This window comes from Haematobia irritans, chromosome 5, assembly GCF_050003625.1.
Source record: "Haematobia irritans isolate KBUSLIRL chromosome 5, ASM5000362v1, whole genome shotgun sequence".
Lineage (NCBI taxonomy): Eukaryota > Metazoa > Arthropoda > Insecta > Diptera > Muscidae > Haematobia > Haematobia irritans.
The window spans coordinates 69,845,230-69,869,465 of NC_134401.1; the positions used below are offsets into that span (position 1 = coordinate 69,845,230).

General features: G+C 36.2%; 1 protein-coding gene across 1 annotated transcript in view; it reads right to left on the reverse strand.

The window, feature by feature from the left end:
* The window catches only part of LOC142239792 (uncharacterized), a 348,222-nt gene that overhangs the window by 123,185 nt on the left and 200,801 nt on the right, over nt 1-24,236 (reverse strand). The window contains exon 5 of the mRNA XM_075311557.1: nt 13,518-14,424. Coding sequence (XP_075167672.1) covers nt 13,518-14,424 — 907 coding nt within the window. The remainder of the gene's footprint in view (nt 1-13,517; nt 14,425-24,236) is intronic.

Below are 24,236 nucleotides of genomic sequence, written 5' to 3' on the forward strand. Positions count from 1 at the left end.
ATCATCGCTACATCAGTTTCAAATTAGATGTTCATACTACCAAGACCATGTTTCCGCCAAATGTTAGGAAAGCTGATAGGAATAGGTATAGGGAATGGTTCAATATGATGATACCGGAAATACCAGAGACAAATATGAGCACTGTGCAAGATATCGAACACGCAGTGGAGAGGATTACTAAGGCCTTCAACATCTCACTGAAAGCTGCTTGCCCTAGAGGGATGTCTACGGAGTTGAGTAATATGAGGAAGTCTTGCAGGAAGCTCTTTAACAAAGCAAAGTCCACCAGAGCTCCTGAGGATTGGGACGCTTACAAGAAGAATCTGAAATAAAACAAGCGAGAACTGAGTAAGGCTCACCATAACTCTTGGAATGATTACTGCAACAGTATTGAAAATACGTCCGAGGCTTCCAGATTAGGGAAGGTACTAGCACCCACTAACTCCACTCCAGGTTGGAGTGGAGTGGATACACATTTTCCTGGAAATCAGACGGTCGAACCATGTTCTGGCAGTGCCACAGGGGCGCAGCGTCCGTTTCCTATCGAGGAAATTGTATCGGAATCTAGAATAAAATGGGCGTTATATAGCTTTGGACCATTCAAATCCCCCGGACCTGATGGAACTACTCCGGCGGAGTTACAAGCAGTAACTGACAGAATCATCCCCTGGTTGTCGGCGATGTAACAGGTTGGCTGATAAGTCCCCGGTCTAACAAAGAAAAACACTTTTTTTTTTTGTCAAAATTCGTTTTTATTATTCAACATAGTTCCCTTCAAGAGCGATACAACGATTATAACGACCTTCCAATTTTTTGATACCATTTTGGTAGTACTCCTTGGGTTTTGCCTCAAAATAGGCCTCAGTTTCGGCGATCACCTCTTCATTGCAGCCAAATTTTTTCCCTGCGAGCATCCTTTTGAGGTCTGAGAACAAGAAAAAGTCGTTGGGGGCCAGATCTGGAGAATACGGTGGGTGGGCAAGCAATTCGAAGCCCAATTCAGTTTTTTCCATCGTTCTCAATGACTTGTGGCACGGTGCGTTGTCTTGGTGGAACAACACTTTTTTCTTCTTCATATGCCGTTTTGCCGCGATTTCGACCTTCAAACGCTCCAATAACGCCATATTAGAGTCACTGTTGATGATTTTTCCCTACTCAAGATAATCGATAAAAATTATTCCATGCGCATTCCAAAAAACAGAGGCCATTACTTTGGCAGCGGACGGTTCACCGGTCGCTGCCCACTCAGCCGACTGTCGATTGGACTCAGGAGTGAAGTGATGGAGCCATGTTTCATCCATTGTCACATATCGACGGAAAAACTTGGGAGTATTACGAGTTAACAGCTGCAAACACCGCTCAGAATCATCAACACGTTGTTGTTGTGGGTCAAATGTGAGCTCGCGCGGCACCCATTTTTCACAGAGCTTCCGCATATCCAAATATTGATAAATGATATGACGTGATATCACGTTCCTTTGATATCTTTAAGGCCTCTGCTATCTCCATCAACTTCATTTTACGGTCATTCAAAATCATTTGGTGGATTTTTTTTTGATGTTTTCGTCGGTAACCAGCTCTTTCGGACGTCCACTGCGTTCACCGTCCTCCGTGCTCATTTCACCACGCTTGAATTTTGCATACCAATCAAGTATTGTTGATTTCCCTGGGGCAGAGTCCGGAAACTCATTATCAAGCCAAGTTTTTGCTTCCAACGCATTTTTTCCCTTCAGAAAACAGTATTTTATCAAAACACGAAATTCCTTTTTTTTCCATTTTTTCACAATAACCAAAGTTGCTGCACAAAAGACGCTCTATCTCACAAACTAATTGACTTACAGACGTTGGGAGCCACCTTGGTGCAATGGTTAGCATGCCGCCTTGCATACAAGGTCGTGGGTTCGATTCCTGCTACGAGCGAACTCAAAAAAGTTTTTCAGCGGTGGATTATCCCACCTCAGTAATGCTGGTCACATTTCTGAGGGTTTCAAAGCTTCTCTAAGTGGTTTCACTGGAATGTGGAACGCCGTTCGGACACGGCTATAAAAAGGAGGTCCCTTGTCATTGAGGTTAACATGGAATCGGGTAGCACTCAGTGATAAGAGAGAAGTTCACCACTGTGGTATCACAATGGACTGAATAGTCTAAGTGAGCCTGATACATCGGGCTGCCACATTACCTAACCTAACCTACAGACGTCAAACTTTGACACGAATCATTTGAAGGTCGGTACTATATAAAAATAATATGCATTTAATACTAGCGACGCCATCGATGTGTCAGACCGGGGACTTATCACCCAACCTGTTATATAGGATGTATCAACTTAGCATATATCCCAGCAAAGTGGAGGGAAACAAAAGTCGTTTTCATACCTAAAGCGGGAAAAGCTTCTCACTCGAGTGCGAAGGATTTCCGTCCAATCATCTTATCCTGATTCCTACTCTGGAGAGGATGATAGATATTTATCTTAGAACTAGCGTCGACCCAAGTTTGCTCTCGAAACGACAGCATGCATACTCGAAGGGCAGGCCTACTGAGACCGCTTTGCATGAACTAGTCTGCTTTATCGAAAGATCACTATCTGTCAATGAATACACAATCGTGGCGTTTCTAGACATCGAGTGGGCATTCAATAACGTCCATCCGAGCTCGATATTAAATGGACTGGCAACTCTGAATGTTGATCCAGGTATACTTAGGCTGCTAGACGAACTGCTAATGAGACGTATTTCAGCCACACAAAGACAAGCTAACATGTAAAGGTATGTGAACAGAGGCACTCCCCAAGGAGGAGCTCTATCACCTCTTCTTTGAAATGTTGCTATAAACAACCATCTGGTTTCCATAGAAAAAGAAAGGATAAAAGTGGTGGCATACGCAGATGATGTGGCGCTCGTAGTCAGGCGAAAATTCCCATCCACAATCAGAGATATTATACAGAGAGCCCTCCGGATGACTGAGAAATGGGCGAAAGATTACGGCCTTGGGGTAAATCTTGCAAAGACAGAACTAGTAATCTACTGCAAAGATCGCAAAACTCCCACGGTTAGGCCCATTACCCTAGGGGTATTGAAATTCCCTTTGGTGAGTGTGCAAAATACCTTGGCGTTATTTTGGATAGGAAGCTGAACTTTAAGCTTAATATTGAAGAAAGTGCGAGAAAAGTAACGGTAGCTTTGTACTCGTTCAAAAAGGCAATAGGAAAAAAGTGGGGCCTAAAACCGAAAATTGTGCATTGGCTATACACGGCAGTGGTTAGACCTATATTGCTATGTGGTGTTGCAGTCTGGTGGCCGGCACTTCACCAGCCGACAAATTTAGACAAAGTTCAGAGTATGGCGTACTTGTGTATCTCAGGCGCATTCAGCAAGACAGGAACAAATTCCCGTAATGTCATGCTGCATCTATTGCCTTTAGTCATTTTGGCCAAACAGTCAGCTATCGCTGTGGTCGGAAAAAAGTTACGGTCACAGTTCGGTCCTCAAAATAATGCCATATGTGCCTAACGTAGTGAATTATACTTTGGCGACACCACTTTTCGACAAAAAGTTTGATACTCTAATTCCCAACAGTGAGGAGTGGTGTACACAGGCCCCGGGGAATAAATGATATATAACGTAGTGGATTACACTCTGGCGAAACCACTTTTGGACAAACCTCTTTCAAACTCTAATTCCCAACAGTGAGGCGTGGTGTACACAGACCCCGGGGAATAAAGAATATATAGATTTCTACACTGATGGCTCCAAATAGGATGGGCAAGTGGGTTTCGGAGTATATTCTAAAGATCTGGAACTTCGAATAGCGAAAAGATTACTTAATCACTGTAGTGTTTTTCAGGCTGAAATATTAGCAATAATATAGGTGGCGAATTGGCTGAGAAGTAATGTTCCAAAAAATGTTGGCCTTAATATATACTCAGACAGTCAAGCTGCAATAAAATCCTTGGACTCTGTGTTCCTTAACTCGAAAACGGCCATCGACTGCCGCAAATCTCTCAATGAGATGGCTGAGCAGCACAATATTCACCAAATATGAGTGGCTGGCCATAGGAACATACCGGGGAACTGCGAAGCGGATGAGTTGGCGAGGCTAGGAACTACCTTACATATTCCAGCGGAACTAGAATCTGTTAATATGCCCCTGGCTAACTGCAAGCTCATACTGCGTGAGAGCTTGCAATTCTCGATGGGAGAATTGCAAGGGTTGTAACGACACCAAGCAAATATGACCCCATTTAAACTTAAACCGCATCTAGATATGCTAGAGTTCTCGAGACGTCAGATATCACTCCTGATATCTGCTATAACGGGTCGCTGCCTGATAGGCGATTTTGCAAAAACTATTGGCGTGAAGTGACTATTGTGTGAGCTGTCATGATGCGGAGGAAAAGGAATCAATTAAACACCTCTTGTGTGAGTGTCCATTTTGTGTAAGGCGTAAGAAAATTTTTGGGACATATAGCTTTAGATTACTGGCGGACCTGGAAAACGTTAACTTAAGCAACCGTCGAACGGAACGGATTATTCAACCGTCGAACGGAACGGACGTGTTTTTTAATAGCGGATAAAATCATCGTAATAAGTACCTACTACGAATTTCAAGTGTGGTGGGATATTAGGCCACCATGCAGAGAAATTCAAAGACATCCACTGGGTTACTAACTTCAGGGCCCAGTGGACGGGTATCGACTGGAGTTATAAATTTGGGCAATGACCAAGAGTTAGGCCCAATTAGTCGACCTGTAGACGGGTCGACAGGTGGCGACAATTTGACAAGTCGAACCTTTTCCAAGGTAACGGCATCAAAAGGAGGTAATCCCTCACGAAAGAGATTCAAGGAACGCAGAAATGCTTTGTTTATCCTAAAGAAATTAGGATCAGTCGACCCAAGCACCTTGTCGGCTAAACAAAGCGACTCCTTAAAATGGGCTCAAGGAATTCTTGAGGCTGGAAAAAGGGAACGATCACCGGATGAGCTGCCATCCTCCAAAAGGGATCAACGATCATTTGCCTCAGTTGCTAAAGACAGCCTTGTGATAGCTATCATAAATAAAGGAGCATTGGACGGTATGGTTCCAAAGCAAAAATGGGGGAAATTGAGAATGCTTTGTCTGGCGTCTACTCACAGGTGCTGGAAAAGTTTCCCGACCCAGATCCTCGACACAAAGAGGCTGGTTGGTATCAAGGACGATTTAAGCTAGTCGCATTTGAGGACCAGATGTCTATAGAATGTTTTAAAGCTGCTCTGATAGTAATTGGTTAAGTTTGGGAAGGAGCTGCTCTAGAGTTAGTCGAGAAGAAAGACATACCGGCTAGACCAAGAGCACATTCGTGGATACCTGCAAACCCTCCTGACCCTGAATCTATTTTAAGTAGACTGAAACAATGCAATCCAGATCTTCCAACAGCTGATTGGAAGGTTGGCCGTTTGGATGAAGTGGATGGGCCAAGACGACATGCAGTGTTTATATTGAACACTCAGTCTTTGCCACATCTAGCAAAGTCTCAGGGCCGTGTATGTTATGGCTTTCATTATATCCAAATGGAGGTGTATAAAAACGGTCAGCTAAAGGATTCAGAAATGGACAAGCCTCTGTCTGAATCAGAAGTAAGCGGATCCTCTTGCGAAGTCGAGGGAGATACCAAAGTTGAAGACATGGATAGACACCGTATGCGTGAGGAGGCTTCTACTGCCTCAGAACTCACCAAAGTTGAACCTATGGTTATTGCGAGAGTCACCGATATCTCTGAAGAGGACATTCTTGATGACTCGATTGAAGCGGCTGATGTGACGGTTGTGGAAAATCTCGATGGTCCTACGGATCCTCCAGATAAATCTTCATCATTGTAAGGCTGCATGTGCTGCCTTAAAAGTTCTCCTGATGAAAGGGGACATAGACATAGTTCTTATTCAAGAACCATATGTTTATAGAAACAAAATATGTGAATTAAGTACTCCGGGGTTCAAACTATTGCAGTATACTGGTAATGATGTAATTCGAGCCTGTATAATTGCTAAAAACGAGCTTAACTTGTTTCTGCTTCCTTCAATGTGCAATGCGGGCACTGTCGTTGCCAATTTAGAAATAGCCAAATGCAAATATTGGGTATCTTCGGTCTACATGGGACATGACAGGGAGATGCCTCCATGTGCCGTTAAGGCCTTAGTTGAGGAGTCACTGAAAACAAAGTCGAAACTCATTATGGGATGCGATGTGAATGCGCATCATAGTATATGGGAAAGTAGTGATACTAATGCAAGGGGAGAGTCGCTAATAGAGTTTATTTTGCGTAATAATCTGGTAGTTTGCAACAAGGGAGATGTCCCAACCTTTGTCACTAAAAACAGGCAAGAGGTTTTGGACATCACCTTGGCCTCGCAAGAACTGAATGAAATGATATCTGAGTGGCAGGTTTTAAGTGAACACAGCTTCTCAGATCATCGCTACATCAGTTTCAAATTTGATGTTCATATCACCAAGATCATATTTCCGCCAAATGTTAGGAAAGCTGACTGGAATAGGTATAGGGAATCGTTCAATATGATGATACCGGAAATAACAGAGACAAATATGAGAAATGTGCAAGATATCGAATACGCAGTGGAGCGGATTACTAAGGCCTTCAACATCTCACTGAAAGCTGCATGCCCTAGAGGAAAGCCAAGGGGGAAACATCGACCACCATGGTGGTCTACGGAATTAAGTAATATGAGGAAATCCTGCAGGAAGCTCTTTAACAAGGCAAAGTCCACCAGAGCTTCTGAGGACTGGGACGCTTACAAGAAGATTCTGAGAGGATACAAGCGAGAACTGAGAAAGGCTCAGCATAACTCTTGGAATGCTTACTGCAGCAGTATTGAGAATACGTCCGAGGCTTCCAGACTACGGAAGGTTCTAGCATCCACCAACTCCGCTCCAGGTTTCATTAAAACATCTAATGAATGATACTAATGCAAGGGGAGAGTCGCTAATAGAGTTTATTTTGCGTACTAATCTGGTAGTTTGCAACAAGGGAGATGCCCCAACCTTTGTCACTAAAAACAGGCAAGAGGTTTTGGACATCACCTTGGCCTCGCAAGAACTGAATGAAATGATATCTGAGTGGCATGTTTTAAGTGAACACAGCTTCTCAGATCATCGCTACATCAGTTTCAAATTTGATGTTCATACCACCAAGACCATATTTCCGCCAAATGTTAGGAAAGCTGACTGGAATAGGTATAGGGAATCGTTCAATATGATGATACCGGAAATACCAGAGACAAATATGAGCACTGTGCAAGTTATCGAACACGCAGTGGAGAGGATAACTAAGGCCTTCAACATTTCACTGAAAGCTGCATGCCCTAAAGGGAAGCCAAGGGAGAAAAATCGACCACCATGGTGGTCTACGGAGTTAGGTAATATGAGGAAATCGTGCAGGAAGCTCTTTAACAAAGCAAAGTCCACCAGAACTCCTGTGGATTGGGACGCTTACAAGAAGAATCTGAGAGGATACAAGCGAGAACTGAGAAAGGCTCAGCATAACTCTTGGAATGATTACTGCAGCACCATTGAGAATACGTCTGAGGCTTCCAGACTACGAAAGGTGCTAGCATAATATCTGGCGGAGTTAAAAGCGGTGGCTGACAGAATTATCCCCTGGTTGTCGGCGATATATATAGGATGTATCAACTTAGCATATATTCCACGAAAGTGGAGAGAATCAAAAGTCATTTTCATACCTAAAGCGGGTAAAGCCTCTCACTCGAATGCGAAGGATTTCCGACCAATCAGCTTATCATCATTCCTACTTAAGACTCTGGGGAGGAATATCTATCATCTTAGAACTAGCGTCGATTCAAGTTTGCTCTCGAAACGACAACATGCATACTCGAAAGGCAGGTCTACTGAGACCGCATTACATGAACTAGTCAGGTTTATTGAAAGCTCACTATCTGTCACAGAATACACAATCGTGGCGTTTCTAGACATCGAAGGGGCGTTCAATACCGTCCATCCGAGCTCGATATTAAATGGACTGACAACTCTGAATGTTGATCCAGGTATACTTAAGCTGTTAGACGAACTTCTAAGAAAGAGACGCATTTCAGCCACACTAGGACAAGCAAACATACAAAGGTATGTGAACAGAGGCACTCCTCAAGGGGGAGTTCTATCACCTCTTCTTTGGAATGTTGCTATAAACGACCTTCTGGTTTCCCTAGAAAAAGAAAGGATACAAGTGGTGGCATACGCAGATGATGTGGCGCTAGCAGTCAGGAGAAAATTCCCATCAACAGTTAGAGATATTATACAGAGAGCCCTCCGGATGCCTGAGAAATGGGCGAAAGATAATGGTCTTCGGGTAAATCCTGCAAAGACAGAACTAGTCATGTACTGCAAAGATCGCAAAACTCCCACGGTTAGACCCATTTTCTTAGGGGGTATTGAAATTCCCTTTAGGCAGTGTGCAAAATACCTTGGCGTTATTTTGGACAGGAAGCTGAACTTTAAGCTTAATATTGAAGAAAGAGCGAGGAAAGCAACGGTAGCTTTATACTCGTGCAAAAAGGCAATAGGGAAAAAGTGGGGACTAAAACCAAAAATTGTACATTGGCTATACACGGCAGTGGTTAGACCTATAATGCTGTATGGTGTTGTAGTCTGGTGGCCGGCACTTCACCAGCCGACAAGTTTAGACAAAGTTCAGCGTATGGCGTGCTTGTGTATCTCAGGTGCATTCAGCAAGACAGGAACAAACTCCCTTAATGTCATACTGCATCTATTGCCTTTAGACATTTTGGCCAAACAGTCAGCTGCAACAACGGCTGTGCGGTTGCGCGAGCTATCGCTGTGGTCGGAAAAAAGTTACGGTCACAGTTCGGTCCTCAAAATAATGCCAGATGTGCCTAACGTAGTGGATTACACTTTGGCGAGTCCACTTTTCGACAAAAAGTTTGAGACTCTAATTCCCAACAGTGAGGCGTGGTCCGTGTACAGACCCCGGGGAATAAAAGATATATAGATTTCTACACTGATGGCTCCAAATTGGATGGCCAAGTGGGTTTCGGAGTATATTCTAAAGATCTGGAACTTCGAATAGCGAAATGATCCTGATCACTGTAGTGTTTTTCAGGCTGAAATATTAGCAATAAGAGAAGTGGTGAATTGGCTGAGAAGTAATGCCCCAAGCAATATTGGCATTAATATATACTCAGACAGTCAACCTGCAATAAAATCCTTGGACTCTGTGTTCCTCAACTCGAAAACGGCCATCGACTGCCGCAAATCTCTCAATGAGATCGCTGAGCAGCACAATATTCACCTAATATGGGTGCCTGGCCACAGGAACATACCGGGTTTAACGGTTAAAACTAGAAGTGCCCATATGTAATAGGTACTTTTAGTTAATGTGGTATCACAATGGACTGAATAGTCTAAGTGAGCCTGAATCTTAATCGGGTTGCCACTTTAACCTAACCTAACCTAAGCAGACTGCTAATGTTTTTGGAAAAATCTGGTTGGTTCAACAGAAGAAAATAATCGAGAAGATTCAGCGGTTAAAACAAGAAGTGCCCATATGTAATAGGTACTTTTAGTTAATGTGGTATCACAATAGACTGAATAGTCTACGAGAGCCTGAATCTTAATCGGGCCGCCAATTTAACCTAACCTAACCTATGGGTTAAAACAGTCAGGGCGAGTTTGGAATGAAAAATTGGATGGTGTTTTGAAGAGTTTCGGATTTCAACCATTCGAAAATGAGCCATGTTTATATAAAATGAAGAAGAAAAATTAAGTCATCTTAGTTGCAGTGTATGTATGCAAAGAAGAACAAGAAATTCTGAAATCCAAAATAGCTGCAGAATCTGATATCAGTGAGAAAGGTGGACTACCACATTATCTAGGCATGGAGATTGAATGGAAAAATATTACGGGTGACATGAAATTAAGCCAGGTTCATTATGTCAACGACATTCTAGTACCAGGATATCAAGTTAAATGTGACGAAAATAGCAAGAAAGCAAATCAACATGAATATCAATCAATAATTGGAGCATTGACGTATCTTGCAATAACGACGCGCCCCGACATTTTGCATTCGGTAAACAATCTTGCTGAGAGAAATGCAGATCCTTGTGTTGAACACGTAGTATCAGCGAAAAATATTCTGCGGTATCTAGCAGGAACAGTAAATTACGGCTTGTTATTCAAAGGTGGTCATATGTTTGTATGGTTTTGCAGATGCAGATTGGTCAAGTTGCAATACTTATCGGACATCTTATACTGGATATATATTCTTTATGAATGGATGTGCTATATCCTGGGAAAGCAAAACGCAAAAAGCTGTGGCACTCAGCAGCACAGAAGCCGAAAATATGGCAATGTCAAATGCGGCAAAGGAGGCAATATACTTGAGGCGATTGTTGAGAGAAATGGAATATATTAGTGATGGTCCAGTTCTATTAAACGTAGATAATGAAGGAGCTTACAAGTTCAAGCAAGCTCAAAATCCCGTATTCCACAATCGAACAAAACATATAGACATTAAATTTCACCATGTGAGGGAAGTGGAATATTGTCCAACTAATGACATGGAATATTGTCCAACTAATGACATGATCGCCGATATACTGACGAAAAATCTCTGCAAAACTAAACATGTTAATTTTGTAAATTTGATTGGAATATCATAAAAATAATATTTGTTGGTTGTGATGGAACATCCGTGTTGAGGAGGAGTATTGAAGTTATGATTTGATATATCTCGAATACAACATGTATGTTTCACTTAACTTTGCATTTTAGTAATTTATATTTATCATAGTAGGCATTGAGTTTGTAACATTTCTTATAAAATGTATTCATTGAAAATATTCAGTCAATAAAAAACGATGCAAACTAAAACCACTTGGAAAATTAAAAAACAATGTAAAGACGGCTTAAAGAGAATATTGTTAGGGATTTTCTGACATTTTTTTAATTTAATATGTTGAAGCGTTTTCAAATTATTCCAATATATGTAGCGGAAGTGCCATAATTTTGAACATAACGGTATATCTCCACAAATTGATTGATAGAAAAAAACCAAGTGCAGATTTGGATTCAGCGTCCCAAATAACCTTAAAAACGATATTCAGTTCTTAATCAACAGAACCACTGTTCCCCTTTGTAATTAATGATAAATATTGTTGAAGTAAACATTTAAAAGTCTTAAAAATCGTTACTGTATAATTTTTAAACAGATTCAAAATAAAAAATCAATTCATCATATTACATTTCTATCGCAGGCATATCTTTGATTAGTAACAATGTAAAATTTTGTTGCACACATAACCCAAGGTACCACGTGAAGTGCACAAAATACATATAGAACTCTTTCTTTACGTAAGTATATTTTTATATATTCATTTTTGCGAAACACACATTGTTGGGGATCTGCTTTGCCAATTTAGCTATTTTCCCTAGATCTAGCTTTTTTAAGTCGTTTAGCGGGAAAAAAATGAATTTTTTCATTACCATTTTAGCGATTTTTACTTTCGACATGTTTCTAACATATTGAAATATGGACAAAACGGCAAATTTTATCTAAGCCTTACTGCCAGAATAAGGGTTTCCACACATTTCAACTAAAAATGGGTATCTTTACATGAAAGAAAATTTTGTTAGACTAAGGTCAATTCTGGAAAATTCTTTAAATTATTGAAATCATATTTAAATTTGTGAACTTTTTGTTTATTGGCGGAATTTTCCAATAAAAATTATTGAGTATAAACTTGCAAGACAGTAAGAATTGGTTTGACTCTATTGGGTAAAATTAGCAAAAATATATACGTTCACAGATTTATTATTAATTCAGCGGTTTTAAACCAATTAAAACGAAACATTGCACTATGGGCGGAAATCGCAAAACAGCGGCAAAAAATCAAATTTTCAAAATGAAAAATTATTGGATATTCCAGTTGAAATTACTATAGAACATCTTGGAAAGTACAAATCGAAAGTTAATTTAAAATTTGGCAACCCTGTTCAGGAGAAAAAGGTTGCCAATATTTACCAAAATTTATGCAAGTTGCGTGTAATTAAAGAGAGCAAAAATTGAAAAATTTCGTGCTTAATTTTTTTCGCAATAAAAGTGAATAAAGAAAACTTTTAAATGTAGATTCTAAGAGGAGGTTTATATATTGTAAACACTTTAAAAAATATTTTTGTTTTTGAACTTGAATTTATGGATTCAAAAGTGCTGTTTATATGTGAAAATGTTAGTACATACGTATATTTGCGAAGAATTGAACTGGAAATGTTAACGATTGTTAATGAAAATTGTTGCTTATAATTGTTCGTGAAAAAGTATACATTTACGTACTGTAAGGTTTGTCTGCCCAAACTTGCCCATACTAAAATAAATGTAAGGGTTTTATAGTCAAATTTGTGAAAATCGGGCGATACGTATATATGGGAGCTATATCTATATCTGAACCAAATTTGATGAAATTTTGCACACTTTAAAGGGTACTATAAAATATTACTTTGTGTTAAATTTGAAGACAATCGGGTAGTAAATAAGCGCAGTATGGTCTCATTTGTCGAAATCGGGCGATACATGTATATGGGGACTATATCTAACTTTGATCCAATTTTTTCCAAATTCAACAGTGTTTGTTCTTTGACCAAGAAAACACGTTGTACCAAATTTTATCAAAATCGGTTAATAATTGCGACCGGAATCTTGCGAACAACAAACACAGACGGACGGAATTAGAGAGATACCGAAGAAAGTGATTTTGATGGTTAATATTTGTTTAATCTTAACTAATAAAATTAATTTAATAAAATGACAACTGGTTTATACTATTTACATCAAGTTCTGGGGATAAGGCGTTTTTTTTTAATTAAACTCCATCTAAGAGTATATTCTATAGTACTCCAAATGGACTTACAATTTCGACCCCTCTATAGTAACGCACCTGGAATAAGGGGGATTGTTGGTAACATTTGATTTTGATAAGATATATCGATATTCCATGTTTGGCGATACTAGATTGATTGTAAATAATTTTTGCCGCAAATTTTTACTTTCCGCCCATAGTGCATTGATTGATTGATATTTTGTAATACACTTCTATGTGACATTGTACAATATATCGCACATTGGATTTGTTGATTATTAAAACTAGCTGATAATAGTGTGCTAACTTCTGCAAGTTTTAGTGGGAAAAATATTCTTTTAGGTGTAAGCGAAGGATTACCAGTAAAACTTTGTGATAGTAATTAAAATGTCGCGAGTACACAAACGGATCTAATATGACTAGATATTGTTAGTCTCACAGAAGTACAATTAAAATGAAAATGAAACAATTCTGGCAACGCTTTGGGGATAAGCACTCGGTATTTGATAAACAACTCTTCACTTCACTGTTTGCGCTCTGAGAAAGAGAGAGAGTATGTACTATCTTCGATGCAGCCCTCTAGTAATTACAACCTATAATCTATCCTAAAAACGGGAAATAAGTTAAAGTGTACTTACTAGATGGACTTTGACTGCTGCTATCAACGTCTTCCGCCGAAGGCAAAATTGTATTATCGCCCGTTTTTTTATCATCTGGTTCTCCCGTATCTTTTCCCATATTCGATATTTCTGCAGACATGTTGAGTACTGATTTATTAACTGCATTTAATAAATCAGTACTCATTGCTGACGGGGTAAGGTCTGCCTCGGCCCGTGAAGCTTTGTCCAGATCAAAGGCAGATAAGACGACTTCGGTGTGCGGTAATTTTGTCTTTGTTGAATCAGATATTTTTAAGGCAGATGGCTCAACAATCATTAATGCACTAAAATTTCCTAATTCTTCCGACTCAGCAGGTATTGACACTATCCCTGGACTGTTCAAAGGAGTTATGTGCGTTTCGTCAATATCGGCAACAGAGTCGTCATCTGCTATGGATAAATTTCCATGCGCATGAGATTGGTGGTATCGAAGTCCATTGGCATGTTTATACTTCTTGCTACAGTCGTGTTCGGGACATTCCAACAAAACCGGAGATAAAGCACATGGCACTGCAGTTTTACATCTCTTTGTGCTAATTTGGACGTTTAGGCCTGTTACAGGATTGATTAGGCTTTGTGGTTGACTTGCGAATGCCCCACCACTAGCAGAAATTGGTATACCACTAGCATTAACCATGGCGCCGCTTGAAGAATCACTATCAACGTTTGTGGGAGACGAAGGTTCGTCTTTTGATTTGCGTTTTTCTCTACGCGGAGGTAAGAATGCTGTTGGCGAAGTACTTGGTGTTGACCCTCCGGTTCCCGATGAAATAGAGGAGCCGCCATTATTTCTTTCAGCTGCATTTGAAGTTCTTGAATTCCCACGACTTCCCTTTACAGAACCATTCCGAAGTTTTGAATGAACATGCGGGTGCGAAAAATATATCTAAAAATTTAAGAAAATCAAATTAAGGAATGAATTTTTTAAGAATCACCATAAAAACACAAAAACAGTGAAATTTTCATCGTAGTTAGTTTCATTTTAAATAGCTTTTATATAAGGTCAGGATTTAATGAAGACCTCACACACAAAAAAATTCGGATTCAATCACGAAATTAATTGATCCAATTAATTCTTTAATTGAAATGTCTTCAATCACGAAAATGATAGTATCAATCACAGTTTTAATTGGGCGTAGAAAAAATTAATTGATTTCATTAGCAAATTTCAAATAATTTTTTAATTAATTTAATTGATGTTGATTGCGAAATTCAATTAATTTATTAATTAAGAAAGGCATGTTAAGTGCTTTCAATTACTTTCTGAATTGGCGTAGAGTTTTTATTTGGATTAACAATTGATTGTTTGAAATACATTTTTAATTAAAAATTAATAAAATGTTCATCACTTTTTTTAACTGACTTAGACTTCCGAATTTGATTAAAAAGTTAATTGTATCAATTAATTTTTTTAATCAAAAATTTTAAAATTGTCTATCATTGACTTAATTAACTTAATGTTTCTATCTTGATTAAAAAGTTAATTGTTTCAATTAATTTATTAATTGAAAAAATTTCAACTTCAATTAGCTTTTTAATTGGAAATATTTTGGTGATAGTTTTTCCGTGGCAGCAGCGGAATCTGAAATGCCTTCTCATTAACATTGCAACTATAAGCGCTTCTCGAAAATCTGATAGTCATGCTCGTTTCGCTTCTACAAGCAGGCATTTTTACATGCCCCAAAGGGAGCATTTTTGCACCTACGAAAAATGAAATGTTTTCAATCACGAAAATTATAGTATCAATCACAGTTTTAATTGGGCATAGAAAAAATTATTGATTAAAAAATTAATTGATTTCATTAGCAAATTTCAATTAATTTTTTAATTAATTTAATTGATGTTGATTGCGAAATTCAATTAATTTATTAATTAAAAAAGGTATGTTAAGTGCTTTCAATTACTTTCTGAATTGGCGTAGAGTTTTTATTTGGATTAACAATTGATTGTTTGAAATACATTTTTAATTAAAAATTAAAAAAAAATTCATCACTTTTTTAACTGACTTAGACTTCCGAATTTGATTAAAAAGTTAATTGTATCAATTATTTTTTTTTTAATTAAAAATTTTAAAATTGTCTATCATTGACTTAATTAACTTAATGTTTCTATCTTGATTAAAAAGTTAATTGTTTCAATTAATTTATTAATTGAAAAAAATTTCAACTTCAATTAGCTTTTTAATTGGAAATATTTTGGTGATAGTTTTTCCGTGGCAGCAGCGGAATCTGAAATGCCTTCTCATTTACATTGCAACTATAAGCGCTTCTCGTAAATCTGATAGTCATGCTCGTTCCGCTTCTACAAGCAGGCATTTTTACATGCCCCAAAGGGAGCATTTTTGCACCTACGAAAAATTTTGCTGGGCATGTTATTAATAAATTTAAAACATATTAAAATGCGTAAAATATGTATACCCCAGAATTGTTTGCCTTAAAAAAAACTTTTTTATTTTAATAATATATGCAAGCAAATCATTTATATATCCCTACTTTTCTTACCTATACAATTAGGAAAAAAACTCTAGAAAGCAACATAAATCAACAGCAAAATCTTTTATTTTTCTGGATATAATGTTTGAATAATCGACTGTTCGACCGCTCAGTTTTTATCAAAATTTGGTAAACTTTATTTTTCGAGTTTTCGACTTTTTCAGAATTTAAGAATGATATTCAAAGTATGTCTGTACATATGAATCCGTTTAAACCTATGTTAGAATGCTAAACATAGCCTGTGAGGCGAAGCGAAGAGACCTCTGTATACCACATATCAAAATATGTGATGTGCCTGTATTATATCTAATGTATTTAAAAAACAATTCATGTTTTGTTTTTAGTTTTTTTGTTACTTAATAAGTAATAAACTTGTTTTTGTTTTGATATATTTGTTTGCTTTTCTGAGTGAAAGTTTAGCATTATAGCGTTAAAAAATATGTTTAGCATTCACGGTTAAAAACAATTCTTAAAATAAATGATGTCATTAATCCAACTTCGAATTTAGACCATTTTCTTTAAAAGTCGATTTTGGTTACCATCAAAAGTCTATTAACCCTCTAATGCCCCAATTTTTTGCCAGCAGATTAAATATTCAATGTTAACGATACAAAATCAAGAAAATGAAACAAGAAATTTTTGTACGGTAAAATTCAGTATATGCTGCAAAGCGTCTAGAACAGTTTTAACTAAGTTTTCTTTTTTACTTACCCTTGTTTGTTATGTTTAGGTGTGTTTTACTAAAAGCTTCCTGATTTAAAGAAGCCCGCCTAAAGGCGGGACTGGGCATTATAGAGTTAATGGACTTTTGGATCCTCAAATTTCCAAAATTATCAAAAGTCGATTCGTAGAATTTAAATATTACAAAATGTCGACAGTTCCATTAATCGAAAAGTCAATTGGAATTACTAATGACAAAAATTTCGTGCTTGAAACTAAAATAAAGCAAAACAATTTTACTAATTCTTAAAATTCCTAAAAATGTTTTATTGCGTTTAAGTGAGAGAAAAAAATACAAAAATTAAAAAAGAAGGGAAGTCGGCGGGGGCCGAAATACCGATCGTTGAAGACACATTATCGGTGAAGCTATACAATCATTGGCTACATGGTTGTCACGATCATATTCGAAGAGCAAAATAATATGATAGAAACTAATTTTACGGCGACAATGTAACATTTTCACCTGCAAGCATGTTGGCTCAGTGAACATAGTTCTAAGAAAAATATAACTGTCCTCATCTAAAATGCTATTATATTGATAAAAAGAATTTGTTTGGCATCAAAAAGCCAATGGTCACGATCTAAAGTGTTATGGTACACACAAAAATTTTTTTTTCTGATTCAATCACCAAATTAATTGATCCAATTAACTTTTTAATTGAAATGTCTTCAATCACGAAAATGATAGTATCAATCACAGTTTTAATTGGGCATAGAAAAAATTCTTGATTAAAAAATTAATTGATTTTTTTCAGCAAATTTCAATTAATTTTTTAATTGATTCAATTAAAAATTTAATTGATGTTGATTGCAAAGCTCAAATAATTTATTAATTAAAAAAGGTAACTATTTTTAATTACTTTCTGAATTGGCTTAAAGATTTTATTTGGATTAACAAATATACAATACATTTTTCATTAAAAATTAGAAAAAAATCAGCACTTTTTTTAACTGAATTAGTCTTCCGAATTTGATTAAAAAGTTAATTGTATCAATTAATTTTTTAATTAAAAATTTTAAAATGTTCAATCATTGACTTAATTAACTTAATTTTCTATCATGATTAAAAAGTTAATTGTATCAATTAATTTATTAATTGAAAAAATTTTCAACTTCAATTAACTTTTTAATTGGAAAGAAATGTTCATCACTTTTTTTTAACTGACTTCGTCTTCAGAATTTGATTAAAAAGTTAATTCTATCAATTAATTTTTTAATTAAAAATTTTAAAATTTTCAATCATTGACTTAATTAACCTAATGTTTCTACCTTGATTAACAAGTTAATTGTATCAATTAATTTATTAATTGAAAAAACATTCAACTTCAATTAACTTTTTAATTGGAAATATTCTGGTGATATTTTTTTCTGTGTAATGTCGTGTAAGCAAACATCACATACTTTTACACTTTCTATTTTGCTTCAATTTCAACAATAAGTAATCATTCCATATATATGTCGTGCACATCAAATGTACAAACGCAGACATCATGTGCACAGTCTTACACAAGTTTACATACGGTTTAAGAAATTGTATTTTCTTTAATTATTAAAATATAATAAAATATGCATATATATGCTTTAGATTTTGTAAATTAATTTGAAAAACAAAGTATTTGTCCATTTTCAAGAAGTTTTTAGTCTGGATTATAAACAACAACAAGAAACATGTTTAGTTATAAGGTAAAAACCTCAAAGGTATGTAAACTTATGTGAGACTGTGTAACTGCAAATAAAAATGATACCATGCATGTTAGCAAAATACAGAACAAAAAACAGGTAAATTACACTTCCCTTTTTTGTGTTCACATAAAACCACGTGCAACTTCTGAATAATAAATTAACACAAAACACAGTAATTCCATATTCTCCGTCCATTCCAAGCAACAATCAACACGCGATTGACGCGCAAAATAAAAATCGTGTGTACATGCTCTATGTTTTTATAAAATTATTTTCGCTGCAAAAAAGTTACAAATTAAATGGTCACGAAAAAATTTACATGGTCTTTATGCCCATGTAATGGTTCTAGACATTTCCATACGTAACCTATAAAAATACTTTTTTCCCTGCAAAAACGTCAAAAAGTTTAATGGTCAGGTACATGATTTTTCCCGACCATGTAATGGTCTGAAATTCTATAATTTAAATAATAGAACATGTTTGCGGCATTTGAGAACCATTTAAATACTTATTGTCAGCATAATTTTTTCTCGGCTAGAAAATTATGGTTTTCGTGACAATTACATGCTCTAAATAAAAATTAAATGGATGCGGCAAACATGTTTTTCCTGTGTGTGTATATGTATAGCCGAAGCTGTTTAATAATTCTCTAATTTCGTCGATTGTAAAAGCCTTTTACCACAATAATAATATTGACGCTATCTTACAAATATTGGACATAACCCCATGAAATGATAAGTATCTTCCAATTCAAGTTCAGTATTTACAGATCGAAAAGCACGAGAGTTTAGGTTTGACAAACCGTCTCTAGTCCTCATAATCCTACCTCCAAGAAGTACTACCTCATACTGTACTCTAACTAATTTCTCATACGTACACAAAAAAAAAAATATTTCAATCACGAAAATCGCGGATTCAATCATTTGTTTTAACCAACAAGATTTAAAATTAAAAATTTACTTGACTTTTGTCACGGAATCAATTAATTGTGTGAATCAATTTAAAAAAAAATATGGATTTTGGACATAAAATTTAATTGAATCAATTAAAATTTTAATTAATTTCGCGACAAAAATCAATCAACTATTTGATTAATTCAATTAAATAATTAATTGATATTGTCAATAAATTTCAATCTAAAAACTAATATATTGTGCACCCAACATTTTATTTAATTTTGTTTGAAATAAAAGAAGATTTGCGTTTCTTATAAAAATACTCAATATTTTATTTTTGTAAATTTTGGTTCTTGTTATTTCTGTATTTTGTTTTGACATAACTTACACATACAATTATGATCAATAACAACTAAAGGATAAAATAAAACTATATAAATCATTATCTTCCTTATCATAATAACTATGTCAGCATATTCCTTGTAATATGTAGATGCAGTTGCAGATTTATAATCTTCTTTTTCCGTTGTAGTCTTTTAGCATACAAATGTGTATTAAGGGGCTCTGTAAATGTAATTTAATGCCAACGCTACTTCGCAACTTGAAGGTGAATATTCGAACGAGTGAAAAAATTACAATATTGAAAGATCCATACGGTACTCACCTTTTGATTGCAAAAATATTCTTATACTAGATGATTTTTTATTAAAATGATGCAGTTGATTGATTTACCACTTGACGAAACAAAATTACCCAATAAAGGAAATTAATAAAAAAAAAATAAAAAATTTTGTTACGTTTTTATATTGAGGCGTATTTACTGACCCGATAATAACACAGTGTTTGAATTTTTCAAACATCATTTATCGTAAGCAAGCACATGTTGCAATCTGTACTGTAAATCAGATGTGTCCGTAAAAGGTAAAATTTTAGATATTGGGCGAATAGCACAAACATCCTTGATATAAGTTATTGTTTTTCCATGTGTGTATTATCTTTTGTGTATACGTTACAATAATTAGTGCTAGATAGAGTGTAATGTACGGGATTTCCAGGATATATGTTCTCATGTTAGTTTTATGGCATGATAAGAGAAAGTAATGTGGGACTAGGTTAAGAAATAGTTTCTAAGATAGCAAGTAAGAAAGAAAAATTAATTAAAAATAAAATGAGTGTGTTCATCAACCTCGACCAAAGCGGAGCATTTTTATTCACACAGTTCTTTTCAAATAACGACAATTTTATTTTCTTAACTGATAGGTTTCACTTATTTGCTCTACGATGTGTGTAATGTTCGTCGTTTTAATTGTTGTGTTGTGGATTAAGTTTTTGTGGAATATTGACGAACTTGTGTTTTTAATTTTATAGAGCCTGCCTATCAGTTTTGCCGGCGCTTAAAAACGCCACGGGCAGAAAAAGGTTTTTATATTTTTCTTTGCAGGCACAACCAGGTGCCATAGCAAGTTAATCCTTGTTTACAAAATGAAATGCCAGTTTAGGCTTTCTGAACTTGAATGTTTTCTTTATTGAAACATGTCATCTTGTATACCTAAATAACGGTATTTCTAATTTCTAATTTTTTCATATTTATCATTAAAAATAAACAACAATCCTTAAACATAACATATGATCTAAACTTATAACTAAACAGCTGATAAAAAATCCAATTACACTTAAACTACTAAACAGCTGATAAAAAATCCAATTACACTTAAACTACTAAACAGCTGATTTACATACATAATACCGTTTACACTACATGTGTACTGTATGCATTTTAGCTTACGACTGACTTGACAGCTCCCTCCGTCAGGGGTTTACATACCGAGGTATGCTTACAACCAACTAGACTATTCTACTAGTACCTAGCAGATGTCGCACATGCATATCTGATTATGCTCAGCCATTAAGTATCTCGTAATTTATCTGCAGATTATTATGCTCATATTACTACAACAATAACAATAAGCAGTGAAGATAACAAAACAAAAGGGGTTACTTTAACATACAATGAACGATTGAGAAAGAACACAAAATATGTTTTGGAAAGTACTAGAAAATAAAGAGACGATTTTGACAAGTGATGACGTAATCTAATCGTTACAATTTGAAATTTTAAATTAACGGAAACTAATTTAAATAAACTTAAATCTAGAAATATCTAATTAGTAATAATGTATTATTTTAGTCCGTTTGCTTATTTGCTTACCCTCAATAAACGTAGATTGTTTTCCATTTTTACAATACCACAAATATGTTCTGTCATATACATATTTTCTTAACCCTTTAATCGCCCAATTTTTTTGCCAGCTGATTAAATATTCAATGTTAACTATTTAAAGTCAAGAAAACGACACAAAAAAACTTATACGGTAAAATTTAGTATATGCTGCTAAGCCCCTTGAAAAGTTTTAACTAAGTTTTCTTTTATTTTACCCATTTTTTTGACATAAGGTGTGTTTTACTAAAAGCTTCCTCATTTAACGTATTACTTCCACAGACTGATCTCTGCATCATACGTTGTTGAATAAATACACATTCTCTTGTTTTCCGAATTGATTAACAGATCAATTAATATTTTAATTTAATTAAAACATAACAAATAGCAATGATTTTATAATTGGTTTTTATTCGGATTTGATTAAATAATTAATTGGATCAATTAATTATGTTATAATTGAATTCGTTTCCAAAGTCCATTAAGAGTTTAATTGAAAAATTTTCAGTGATTATTTTTTTGTGTGTGCACAGAAAAAGTGTCTTGTAAATTTCCAACTCAGTAGTTAATGCATCGTGGATTATACAAATAATAGACACTGTAAAAATCTTACTACGAAATTTTTTATATGAAAAAAAAATTGTAGTAAAAATTAATTTAACCATGTGGTTACGGTAATGTTACAGTTTCGCATGATGGCTACCTACAGCTTATTCCCCTTTTTATTATAAGTTGGAGTAGTTTTCGTCACATTGAAAATTTTAGATAAAGTAGAATAAAAATAGTTAAAATAATCCTTGACGGGTGAATATGATTTTCTATAGATTCCTCGTAAATTTGAAATATATTTTTAACCTTATTCTAAAATAGAATTCCAACTACTCAATAAATGTGGTACTGGAAAATTTAGTGAGAAATCATTGCATCATGTGAGGGGGTTTGTAGAGATAACAGGTTGGCTGATAAGTCCCCAGTCTAACAAAGAAAAACACATTTTTTGTCAAAATTCGTTTTTATTATTCAACATAGTTCCCTTCAAGAGCGATACAACGATTATAACGACCTTCCCATTTTCTGATACCATTTTGATAGTACTCCTTCGGTTTTGCCTCAAAATAGGCCTCAGTTTCGGCGATCACCTCCTCATTGCAGCCAAATTTTTTCCCTACGAGCATCCTTTTGAGGTCTGAGAACAAGAAAAAGTCGCTGGGGGCCAGATCTGGAGAATACGGTGGGTGGGGAAGCAATTCGAAGCCCAATTCATGAATTTTTGCCATCGTTCTCAATGACTTGTGGCACGGTGCGTTGTCTTGGAACAACACTTTTATCTTCTTCATATGGGGTCGTTTTGCCGCGATTTTGACCTTCAAACGCTCCAATAACGCCATATAATAGTCACTGTTGATGGTTTTCCCCTTCTCAAGATAATCGATAAAAATTATTCCATGCGCATCCCAAAAAACAGAGGTCATTACTTTGCCAGCGGACTTTTGAGTCTTTCCACGCTTCGGAGACAGTTCACCGGTCGCTGTCCACTCTGCCGACTGTCGATTGGACTCAGAAGTGTAGAGATGGCGCCATGCTTCATCCATTCTCACATATCGACGGAAAAACTCGGGTGTATTACGAGTTAACAGCTGCAAACACTGCTCAGAATCATCAACACGTTGTTGTCTTTGGTCAAATGGGAGCTCGCGCGGCACCCATTTTGCACAGAGCTTCCGCATATCCAAATATTGGTGAATGATATGACCAACACGTTCCTTTGATATCTTTAAGGCCTCTGCTATCTCGATCAACTTCATTTTACGGTCATTCAAAATCATTTTTTGGATTTTTTTTTTGATGTTTTCGTCGGTAACCACCTCTTTCGGGCGTCCACTGCGTTCACCGTCCTCCGTGCTCATTTCACCACGCTTGAATTTTGCATACCAATCAATTATTGTTGATTTCCCTGGGGCAGAGTCCGGAAACTCATTATCAAGCCAAGTTTTTGCTTCCACCGTATTTTTCCCCTTAAGAAAACAGTATTTTATCAAAACACGAAATTCCTTTTTTCCATTTTTTTCACAATAACAAAAATTGCTTCACAAAAGACGCTCTATCTCACAAACTAAGTGACTTACAGACGTCAAATTTTGACACTAATCATTTGAAGGTTGGTACTATATAAAAATAATATGCATTTAATACTAGCGACGCCATCTATGTGTCAGACCGGAGACTTATCAGCCAAACTGTTATTTTGTGTATATCTCGCTACGCTGCTATCAATTACTGATAAGTAGGAATTGAGGCTGCTGCACTTGCCTGATCTTAATTGGGCTAAAACCACCCTGGTCTGCCGTGGGAAGTCTCTTTCCTCCGGTGCTATGGGCGGTGGTCGGTCTCCGAGAACAGGATTAACCTTGTAGCATCACATCGCTTCAGCTACAGTATCCTCATGAATCCTGTTCAGACCTGTCTGATATGCTACCTGATTTAGAGGCTCAGTTTTGAACGCTGTATCTCGCGCTCTAGAAGGTGAAGATCAACCCGTACATTCCTGGGTGGAGGTTGCCTATTCACAAGATGGTGATTTGGATGACAACTTCGATAGCAACCAAGAGATACTGCTTTGAGAACATGTAATTGTGTCGACGCACCGGGGTGATCTTGGTCTCCGCATAAAGGTGATCCAGGGGTGTAC